Here is an 11975-nt window from a genome sequence, read left to right as displayed (position 1 = left end):
GATAGTCGTTAGATACAATCGTTACTACGATCGCTATTGCGATCGTTACTATAATCATTTGCTTCATCTGATCCCAGCAAAACTATGAACAATGTGTAATTACACTGAACGATTAGCGAAAAAATGAAGAACTTGAGCGAACGAATGTGGAATTACAACGATTAGCGAACGATTTTTAGGTAATTTTAGGTTCAGCTCTAAATCAACGATCAATGACATACGAACGCCTGCAGTTACACAGAACGATTATCGTTTGAATTCAAACGATATAACGATTTTTCACACGATAATCGTCCCACGTAATAGGGGCCTTATTCAAATAGCCTCAGGATCATGTAGGACATGAGTGTTACCTTGTACGGTTGTGAATTTAGCACCTGTGCTCAGCTATAAACCTCTTATGTAGTAAATTTGTTGTTACTAATTGGCCATTTATGAAGGAGTCGGAACCTGATAAATTACAGGAGTCAGAGCCATAGCACACCAACACACCACTGCCCTGTTGCAAACTACAACTATTACAGCTAATTATATTGTTAGATAACATAATGTGCCAGAACAATTAACCCTCCATTTCTTTGTAGAATCTGAGTATTCCATGCTCAACGTCTGCAGCTACTGAACTATTCTAGGTTTCAATATGGTAAAGGGAAGTAAATAAATCACAAAATGTATCAAGAAACATGTTAAAAGATTCTAAAGGGGTTTTCCCATTACACAGAATAGGTGATAAATGATTGATTCCTGAAGCTCACTGATCACTACAATAGGGATCCCAAGGTCCTTCTCATCGATTGACTAAGAGGAGTTTGTATAGAACAATCATGGTATCCAATGCTCTGTGCAAATTCCAGAGGTAATTTTAACAGGATTCTGCTTAAACAAATCAAACACCGAGTTACAACATTACAACAGAATGTAATGTGAATACAGCAGACTGCTTTTCTGATGACATGACACGCCATGAGGTGGATGGAGGTTCCAACAGCAAGGCAAACGAAGACATTTTAGATGACTAAATAACACTCTTTTACTTACCTGAATTTTTAGCATCACAGTATTTACATCCTGATCCCAAATGCCAAGTTTCCCCTTTTCTGTGATATATGCTTTACAGGCAGAAACGATTTGATTTGTAACCTAGAAATATAACAGTGCATTACTATTTTAGTTTAAATAGTTTGTCTACAGTATTTCACGTAAAAGCATTACATATTCATTACTGATCCTGTGTTAAAACCAGTATTAGGCTATGTTACCACTACAGAATTTTGGCGGGAAAGGACGTCCATCCATTAATGACGGCCGCAAATAATTTTCATTTTACCTTTAAATGAATGGTGCGTTACCATAGTGGGAACATAGCCTTATACTAGAAAAATGTAGACACAATGGAAGGCTTTAGTGTTGAAATGCTAAGGCATCTAATGCTTGTTCAGTACACGTTCAAGACTAAGATTTGTTTAACACTTAAAAAGTTAACTGCATTCTAGTCATATGTTGGCATATTGTCAGAAAGTTATGCTGAGGTATGCTGTACTTTCATAAATGGATTTAACCCATTTACTGCTAGACTATGTTTGGTTTATCTAACTGAATGGCTCGGATATGCCTTTGTGCAGTATACCTCCTTATAATCTGAATGTAGTGCATTTTAGAGTTGAACATACGCTAACTTTGACCATTCACATTCTGGAAAGCCGTGTCTTTACACCAGATGGAGTATAGTTGTCTAATATTAATAGTCCTTGCTGTCATCCTGAATTAAAGAAGCTCGGCTAAGCTGTTAGGGCAGTATGTACCAACAGGTTTGCCAACTTATAAACATAATTACATGAGGACAGCTCTGGAATACATACACACTGGAAATTTGGACTTACACATTAGATAAAAGTTGGGTGAAATGGAAAATTTTGTTAAGGCTATAAAGGTGAATAAGGATAATAAACAGTTCTGTAACTCTCTAATATAATGTGTACTTTGATCTCTGTTGTTAGCAAACATCACTGAGGTTTTGTTCACACAACATTTTTTTCATTTTCAGCTCCGTTTAAAATGACGTCCGTCATTTTGAGTCTTAAAATAATGGACATCATTTAGCTGTCTGGCCTCCTCTACAATGATGGCTGTTGGTACAATATTCTAGTTTGGGTTTTCTAATTGGCCTTTGGTTGTGTCTTAATTGAAAAGTCCATTGAATTTAACAGTAAAAACGGAGAAAGAACGGTGACAAAAGAAAAACTGTGTGTGAACAATTAATAAAAAATGAACAAGCAAAAGAAGAGCCAGTGGAGCCTCATTTAAAAATTCTCCAAACACAGAAGTAGCCAGATATCCATCCGGGAAGGAGGTGGTTTTGGTGTTTCCCAGGGAGCAATGCACCTAGAATCTCACTGCATTGAGCGCTTTAACCGGCAGTGTTATCGTTTGGCTGGTCTCCCTGAGATCAGCAATCTGTTTCAATTAATGAGAAACGTCCACGTTGCAGCCTTTAAAAATTTACCTTCATAAAAAGCGATGTAATATGTTCTGATGTTTGGTAGTATGTAGAAACACTGTAGATAGTTTGAATTACATTTAGCAGTTTCTGAATGCCACGAGTCATTGAAGCCTATTAAATTATAAAATTCTATTTTAGCAAAATAATAATTTGATGATTATAAAAAAGCTTTATGAAGTATTTAAACAAAAAATATGCTTAGGGTGCTTTCACACGTATTGTATCCGCAGCGAGTTTGTAGCAAAATCAGCTGCAGATACCTTCCCTGTCATTTTCATTGAGAAGACATATATACGCACAGCGGGATTGACAATCCCACTGTGAGTATGTCTTCTCATTGAAAATGACAGGGAAGGAATCCGCAATAGATTTCGATGTGAACTCGCAGCGTGAATTCCGCTGTGGATACAGTACATGTGAATGCACCCTTAGGCTATGTTCACACAAAGTATGTTTTTGTAAAAGTACGGCCGTTGTTGCAATCGGCAACAACAGCCGTACTTTGTATGAGAACATACGTTGCCTTGCTTTCTATGGGATCCCGGCCGGAGCGTATACACATAGTGTACGCTCCGGCCGGGATCCCTCACAGCACCGCAAAGAACTGACATGCCAGTTTTCTGCGCCCGCATCAGAACTTTACGGCGTGAAAGATCATCCGGCCGATACTAAAGTACTGGCCGGGATGATTTTTTCAGAGAACAGGCGGTCTCTTACTATGTGGGAACATAGCCTGAAGATGTTCCAGATACGCAGCTAAAAGATAAGTGCTGCCACTTAAGTATTTTCTTGGTCAACCCTATTTTAAATTATAGAAATGTTACATATCTCTCTTTTTTTCAAAGTTGATGTCACAACAGCAGGTAGGGTTCAGCCAGGAAAGGGACTGTGTGGGCACAGACTGTGAGCCCTGAACTTTCCTTTGCCAGTTGTCCCTGTCTACTTGCTTTAAACAAACATAGGCCATTACGGACAACTGGGCGACAGTCCCTAACCTGCAACAATGTGAAACACAAAACCAAAACAAGATGAATAAACACAATGGGTATCCAAGTATCCAAGGTCAAAAGCTACAAACACAAAGGGTTGTCATACGGGCTGAGGTCAAGACCAAACTAGAAATACAGTACATAAAGAGGATATAAGTAGCAAGGTCAAAATATAAAAAGCCAATGTCAGGTAACCAGGTATACCAAGACAGAGAGAATAGACACCAGGGTTTACTTAGCATGCTTTCAAGAAAAACTAACAGCAAGCAAGTGTTAAAAGCCTAAGGGGACATTATAAAGGAGGTCAGGGGTCTGGTCCAGGATGTGATTGGACAAGATCCCTGATCCCAACCACAAACATCTGAAAAAAACATAATTGAGTGGCAGGGAGACCTACCAGTTAAGCACAGTAATGCAGGAAATTCAAATATCCCGCTGAGTGATGCAGACCTGAAGCGGTCCAGGTCACCAGGGACACCATCGGTATCCTTGACGCCACCTGGCCGAAAGGGACGCAGAGAGTACCCAGATCATGTTCCTGCAATGCACTCATCGTGACGCTGCTGGAGCATGCTCCTGGAAGTACGGTAGATTTATCTATGCACTTTTGTGGTTTAAAAAAACAAGAAAAATTTGACCCAGTACCATATTTATAGCACTCCAATGCCCTTTGAAACGTAAAACATGTCAGATAAAGTGTCAATTTTGTTGAGTTGGACTCAACTTCTTTATTTAGAAAAGTGTCAAAAGACACCTTCAGAACAAACATTTTTATTTTTATCTCGGATACGATCCATGAATGAACCTGGAAGAGACTGCACAGAAACTAATAAATCTACCCCACCAAATACCAATAGTCCCGACATAAAAATGTGAGGAGATTGCATATCATATACAGTAAAAGAATGAGGATCTAATTTGTTTTACACATATAAGTTTTAAAAATAACAGACAGAATTTCTATAAATCTTAGTTAGAAACTATACGGTCTCTGCCACAGAAACATTCTCAATATTCTTTTACAAAAATATCAGAACTTCAACATCCTCAGAAATTTACTTCTGGAATACAGTTAGGTAAAGAGTCAGCATTTCCAGTAATGCTATGATTTCTCATTATTATCTAAAAACACCTTACCATGTCAAGTGTATAAAGCGGCTGACATGCTTGCTCAAGGGCATGCAAAATTTTGACATTGGTTTTGGATTCATTAGCTACATCTGTAATTCTGAAATCCAGCTCTTTCCACATCTGTACAGATGAAAGCAGAGTCAATATAATATATAATTTAATAAAAATACAATAAAAAATATACAGCTCCCGTTGTGGTATATTATTATTATTAATAATAATAATAATAATAATATTATTAGAGATATAAAGCATTTGAAGTTAGATACACAATATCACTGCCCCATTCGACAAACATGTGGATAATTGGACGGGCAGTAATGATCGGTTCTGAGCCTTTAACGATTTTTACACGATCTCTTACCTTTATAATTAATGTTAGTCTTAACTTCTTACCTTTATAAGTTTGGATTTAGCCATGGTCAACACAAGAACAACTGCTTTAACGTTGTCTCCCTTGATCTGCTCTATAATAAAGTTGAATTTCATATACATTCTTATCCAGTGCTCCAGCTCGGTTTCAGGACCTGAAACATCGGCTTCTCTTCTGACCTGATCAGTTTCTATCAAAACCTGCATTTAAGATTTACATAACAATAGATAACAAAGAAACATACTCGTAGCTGAACTTATATAATTTTTTTTCAATAATCTTTATTCAACTACATATCTTTATAAAATTACAAACTTAAACGTCTTTTCTTTTTCAAAAACCTCAATTATTCACATTAACAACAATGAATTTTGGCTGACACCTTCGGCTTCTGCCCATAACCAGCCTCGACGTTCATGATCGTTAATCATTAATCGTTAATCATTATTTGTTAATGATTATCCTTTATAAAAGGACTGGGAGGTAGAACAGGAAGAGGCCCCCACAAGGGGAGAAGGAGGGGAGGACAGAAAAATCCAAGAAAAAAAAACAAAAAAAAAAAAAAACAAATAAATAAATGACCCACGTAGTTATACATTTAGGCCTCATGTGTGCATCAGCTGTATTACTAAACAAAGCTGTAATAGAGCAACTATTCTAATGTTTATTGTGTCTCACTTTGTCTTTAATTTCATACTGAGGCTAACAAGTTTTATTGTGTGTGAATGAATTAAAATGCAATGTAGCATATTTCATCAGGTGCAGTATGTATGGACCTTTTAATTTTTTTGTATATAATATATATATACATATACACATACACATATATATAGACCCTGATGGGGCTTGCCCAGAGGCTGTTCAGCTCCATTAGGGAAGTTTTACAACTCTCAATAAATCCCTATAAAATAAGCTATTAGGCTCAATAATATGCATTTAACATATACATTAGTATCTACCAATAACAAAATATAAAGACATTTTGGACACATTTCTCCACAGACTTTTCTGGATTAGTTGCATGTCTCTACATACCTGATAAATCTGGCTGTACCACACCATCAGCGCCTCTTCACATTTGGCAACCACAGCTTTATCTGACGCTGCTGCCCTTATACCTTCAAAGGACTGCATTGTAGTAAAGTTGATGGATTCAATGGTAGTTAGCTTGACTGCTCCGTCAATGGTTTGTTTTACTCCTAATAAATAATAATAATAATAATACATTTTATTTATAATAGCGCCAACAGATTTCACTGCATTTTACAATTCTGGAGGAACACACACAGACAAAAATCAGACATTACAGAGATACACACGGACCAGTGAAACAACTGCTGTGTGTGAACAGGCAGTATTGTATTGTGACAAATGATGATTTGCATACTTTATGCTGTATAATATAGAATAAGTATATGAATCTACTGATACTGGAGTGCCTCGTAAAACTCATCTGTCACTGAAACACTGAAATCAGCTGATTTTATAACAGAGAAATATGGCAGCTGTCAAACATATTAAATATTTACAGACATGAGGGGGGTTTTGTCATTTCTAATAGTCTAACTGGAAATCAAAATATTTGCAAATCAGGTAATTTATAAAATGTCCAATAAAAATCTTTATTATTTTATAAAACTCACCTAACAAATGATGCAGGTACTGATCGATAGTCTCAATAAACTGTTGTTTCTCGCTGACTTTGTGCATGGACTGATTTAAAGATCCCCAGTTGTTTGTAGCATTAATAGCCGGCAGAAATGCCTTTGACAGTAAATCACTAATAGCAGAAAATAATCCTTGTGTGGCATCTAATACTGAGAAGTGTAGTTCCTAAAAGTACAAGTAATATGAAAAATTAGCAGCACATTTATCTCGAACCACAATTTTCCCCAAAGTTTTGTTCAATACTCAAACTTTGCACAGTATCCGAACAAAGCTGGGGGAGATAACTGTTGGTGAACTATTGTTCAGCCAACAGTTATTAGGTGTTCAGGTACAGTTTAGAGCAGGGAATCCCTTTATTATGAAGAGATTTGCTCCTGTAAACAGTTTCCTGGACAGAAGCAGAAAACTTCTGCTCTGGAGGGAGTCCTGTGTGTACTGTTGCTACTCTGCTGGCTCAGATTGCTAGCCAGACAGGGGTTAAGTTGTGATGTGATGCTTTTGCATCACTACTTAACTCTTTACACTCTGTGGGCCAGGCTCTCTGCACCTGACCCATGAAGTGTCAAAACGAATATAATGTATTTTAATGATTTCTTATGTAAAAACTCTCCTCGGTTCTCAAACAAAGAATAAACAGAATACACAAAAAGTGCCAAATAAAGTGACCAACATCTGTTTTTGTGAATGCATGCAAAATATATGAAGCACTGACGACATACAGATGCCGTATGGATGCCATTTAGAAGTGACTACTATCCAGTTATACTGGAGTGGAAGCTTTGGCTAACAGTAAAGCTTGCCACCCCTTCATGCCCAATGAGGCTTAAATGACAGCCTGAGTGCAGGGCTTCTCTTTATAGAAAAGGTAGCCACAAAAAGTAAGATATATGATTATGAGATATGCTTACCTCATGTATATTTTTTTTAGTTATCATTATATCATTGTTACGTCTAATGAAAAACAGACAGAGTCCTTTGAATATTTCATCAATGTTTCCTAAGAAGAGTCTCATCATCTTTCCTCTTTTTACAGCTCCTGGAATTATTCGACCACACTCTAAAGATAGATCATACAGTTACATAAAGTACTAAGTCATGTATTTCTTAATTTCAAGAACACAGACATTTTATGTAATCAAACTTTGGCAACACGAAGGACTGCATAAGGCTGGGTTCACACTATGTATATTTGAGGCTGTATTTGTGAGGCTGTATAGCAACCAAAACCAGGAGTGGATTGAAAACACAGAAAGGCTCTGTTCACATAATGTTGTAATTGAGTGGATGGCCATCATTTAATGGCAAATATTTGCTGTTATTTTAAAACAACGGCTGTGGTATTGAAATAATGGCCGTTATTTACTGTTATATGGCGGCCATCCACTCAATTTCAACATTGTGTGAACAGATCCTTTCTGTGTTTTCAATCCACTCCTGGTTTTGGTTGCTATGAGGACCTGACATGAGGACCAAATACTGCCTGAAATATACATAGTGTGAACCCAGCCTTATAAGGCTGCATGCACACCTCCGCAAATTTGTGGACCTTACGGACGGGGAAGGCAAGTAATGCACCCTTAGGCTATGTTCACACAACGTATTCTATTGTATTTCTACGTCCCACCCAGCACAGTCCTCTCCTGGCTCTGTGTCACGTGATAATATGGCCTTTTTAAAGTAAATGTACCAACGGGTACATCGTTTTAAGTTTTTTAGATGAATAGATCGGTGACTGGACACCAGTGCCTCGGCCCCTTTTTATACCGTGGCCTGGTTCCAGTGCATGGCGACGCCCCCAGTGTGATGATATCCCCCTTCACACTGTAATGCTGCGCCATTGATTCTAATGGAGCCGCGTCACAGAGGGGAGAGGGTTTTGTCACACTGAGATAAACTCTGTTCTGTATCCACAGAAAAATTACAAATAGACAGAAAAAAATGGTCGGGTCCGTCAGCCCAAAATGGGTGTGACCCAGTGGTATTGTATAACTTATATTCACCGAGGAGAAGAGACCACCGTAGGTCAAATGAACTCTAAAACATAACGTTTATTAATTTATTTAAAAGGCGCATGCTTCAACAATCATCCGCACCAAAACACATCACATCAAATTGCTACAAAATATTGTGCTAAATTACATATAGAGTAGGGAAATATATAGCCCAATTATAGATGAGTGGGTCATGTGGGAAGGATAAGACACAGGGGATGTGCACCCTGCTCTCATTGGACTATGGTCTTCCCCTGCCTTTTGGGGTGCCCACCTCCTAAACAGGGTGGCCCCAACCACGGTGTCAATCCCTACTCTGGATAAGGTGCTCAGGAAAAAATAATAAACAGACAAACAAATAGGTGTACCACAAAAATCAAAATCCTATATACATATTTACATGAATGATAGTCAATGTGTAATACGTTCATAAGGTTATGGATTACTCTGTTCCAACGCGTTTCCCCTGGGATATTAAATATAATTGTCTCACAGGTTCATCAGGGAACAATTATCTATCTTTCTGTATGTAAAGCAATAGGAACGTATTAAGTACACAACTTCCTTTAGAAGCTTGACCTATAATAATAATATATATAATATTACACAATCCATGATACTGTCTGGTAGCGTGACAAATATAGTCAGCCAAAAAATGCACGTACACTACATCTCACATAGGTCCAGAAAGCAAATATAACAGAAGAAAGATAAACCACCACCGGTGTAACCAGCGGGGTAAAAGCACACGTTACTAACAATAGATGCTCATGAATGCATAAACCAGATGTGTTAAATGCATGAATAAATCAGGTCACTTATCTGCGGTCCAATGATAATGTAGCCGAGACCGATGGTGCCCTGGCCGATAGGATCCGTCAGACTAAAGAGGCAGCTGCATGACCGGCTCACAAGATGTACCAGGCACAGAAAGTTTAAAATAATCTTTCAAAATTTTATAATTGTGTATTCATAGGAATTTTATAAATGCTTCTTACCAATATATTTTTTGTTCTATCAATCTAAGCCCCTTATATATACTGTGTAATATAGAGAAGAAGAAGCCATAAGTAGTGTAGCAGTAAACTCTGTCCTTAGTGTGGTGTCTTCTCTCTGGAATAAGATTGTGTGTTTTTATTCAGTGTGCTATGGCTGCAGCAGGCTGTGTGTGTGTATGCTATGGCTGCAGCAGGCTGTGTGTGTGTGTATGCTATGGCTGTAGCAGGCTGTGTGTGCGTGTGCATGCTATGGCTGCAGAAGGCTGTGTGTGTGTGTGTGTGTGTTATGGCTGCAGCAGGCTGTGTTTGCTATGGCTGCAACAGGCTGTGTGTGTGTGCTATGGCTGCAGCAGGCTGTGCTTGCTATTGCTGCAGCAGGCTGTGTGTGTGTGTGTGTGTGTGCGTGCACACTATGGCTGCAGCAGGCTGTGTGTGTGTGTGCTATGGCTGCAGCAGGCTGTATGTGTGCTATGACTGCAGCAGGCTGTGTGTGTGCTATGGCTGCAGCAGGCTGTGTGTGTGCTATGGCTGAAGCAGGCTGTGTGTGTGTATGCTATGGCTGCAGCAGGCTGTGTTTGCTATAGCTGCAGCAGGCTGTGTGTGTGCGTGTGTGCGCTATGGTTGCGGCAGGCTGTGTGTTTGTGTGTGCTATGGCTGCAGCAGGCTGTGTGTGCTATGGCTGCAGCAGGCTGTGTGTGTGCTATGGCTGCAGCAGGCTGTGTGTGTGTGTGTGTGCTAAGGCTGCAGCAGGTTGTGTGTGTGTGTGTATGCTATGGCTGCAGCAGGCTGTGCTTGCTATGGCTGCAGCAGGCTGTGTGTGTGCTATGGCTGCAGCAGGCTGTGTTTGCTAAAGCTGTAGCAGGCTGTGTGTGTTTGTGCTATGGCTGCAGCAGGCTGTGTGTGTGCTATGGCTGCAACAGGCTGTATGTGTGCTATGGCGGCAGCAGGCGGGGTGTGTGCTATGGCTGCAGCAGGCTGTGTGACTATTAGAGAGAGAGAGGCAGAAATTAAAGGGGTATTTTGGGCAACAGTGAAAAATCCAGGGGGGGGGGGGGGGGCGGGGGATGTAGGATCATAATAAAGAACTCTCATTTACCCGTCTCCTTGCAGTGCAGAGTCACGGCTCATGGTCCCCCGCCGGACTCCCAATCCTGTGACGTCACAGCCCCACTGAGCAATTCCCAATCAGTGATTGAGGTGGGGCACAGCTACGGCCACTGATTGGCTGAGCGGGTTGTTTCTGTGAAGCCGCAATGATTCAGAAGTACGAACACTAACAGAGGGCTGAGAAATCTGGGCCTATGGCTGACCTCTATATCACTATGGCTGACTCCTATATCACTATGGCTAACATCTATATCACTATGGCTGACTCCTCTATATTACTATGGCTGACCCCTCTATATCACTATGGTTGACCTCTCTTAATCACTATGTCTGATCTCTATATCACAGGTATCTGGAAGTTGGGTATTCCGGGAGTGGGGTTAGCAGGTTCACCCCTTATTGACTCCGCAGCCCTGATTCTCACACCGTCTTTTTCTGGCTGTTTAATCGCTGTCTTTTAGGGTGGACGTCAGTCCAAATAATGGCCGTTAGTTAGTAATGACACTATTATTTGTATAATAACGCCCTCCATTATGAAATAACGGCTGTTACTTGGACTCAAAATTGTGGCTGCCCTAAAAGACAGCTAATAAATCACAGATGCACCACCTAATATGGGCGTGCATTGATCAGGGTCTATATACGTGCAAATTATAAACAATTTCCTAGAATCACGTATAAAATCTAACTTTTATTCGATATGCATTAAAAGTAAAAAATATATAAAAAAATTGTGTTCTACACACATGAAATAGACACTTAACAACAAATCTAGGGTGTTGACCCTCTGATAGACTGGTTTACTATGGATAGAATTACCGGGACATATATAAGTGAAACCAGACTACAGAAAAGATAGTGACAAACAAATATCTCTGTCTCAATCCAAGTCTCTACGCGTTTTACCCAGGTATGTCCCTGGGATCATCAGGAGACCTTAACAAAACACAATGGCTGTTATTTAGAGATTGTATAGAATAATTGTATTTAGATACAAAGAAAAATATAAAATAGGGCAAGAGACAAGTGGGGATGTGTATTATGTATATTACATGTGTGTGTCGGGTATTTCACCCGACTTGGCCTGCGATTCCGGTCAATCACCATCCTGAGCACGTTGGGGGTAGTGAGTAATTCCTGTGGCGATGAGTGCACTATATCTATGCAATGATGTTTGATTACGATGGCTGTCTTGTGACCAACAAGACTTTTGCCATA

General features: G+C 39.5%; 1 protein-coding gene across 13 annotated transcripts in view; it reads right to left on the bottom strand.

The window, feature by feature from the left end:
* DNAH8 (dynein axonemal heavy chain 8) overlaps positions 1-11975 on the bottom strand; it is a 176269-nt gene that overhangs the window by 152957 nt on the left and 11337 nt on the right. For all 13 annotated transcript variants that reach the window (XM_069954878.1, XM_069954875.1, XM_069954872.1 and 10 more), the window contains 7 exons: positions 7570-7718; positions 6637-6826; positions 6029-6192; positions 5017-5193; positions 4627-4740; positions 2504-2611; positions 1039-1140 (listed from right to left, as the gene is read on the bottom strand). In XM_069954878.1, the coding sequence (XP_069810979.1) occupies positions 1039-1140; positions 2504-2611; positions 4627-4740; positions 5017-5193; positions 6029-6192; positions 6637-6826; positions 7570-7718 (1004 nt within the window). The remainder of the gene's footprint in view (positions 1-1038; positions 1141-2503; positions 2612-4626; positions 4741-5016; positions 5194-6028; positions 6193-6636; positions 6827-7569; positions 7719-11975) is intronic.

This window comes from Dendropsophus ebraccatus, chromosome 15 (assembly GCF_027789765.1).
Source record: "Dendropsophus ebraccatus isolate aDenEbr1 chromosome 15, aDenEbr1.pat, whole genome shotgun sequence".
In the NCBI taxonomy this organism is placed as follows: Eukaryota; Metazoa; Chordata; class Amphibia; order Anura; family Hylidae; genus Dendropsophus; species Dendropsophus ebraccatus.
This window is presented reverse-complemented; position numbering and strand designations above follow the sequence as displayed.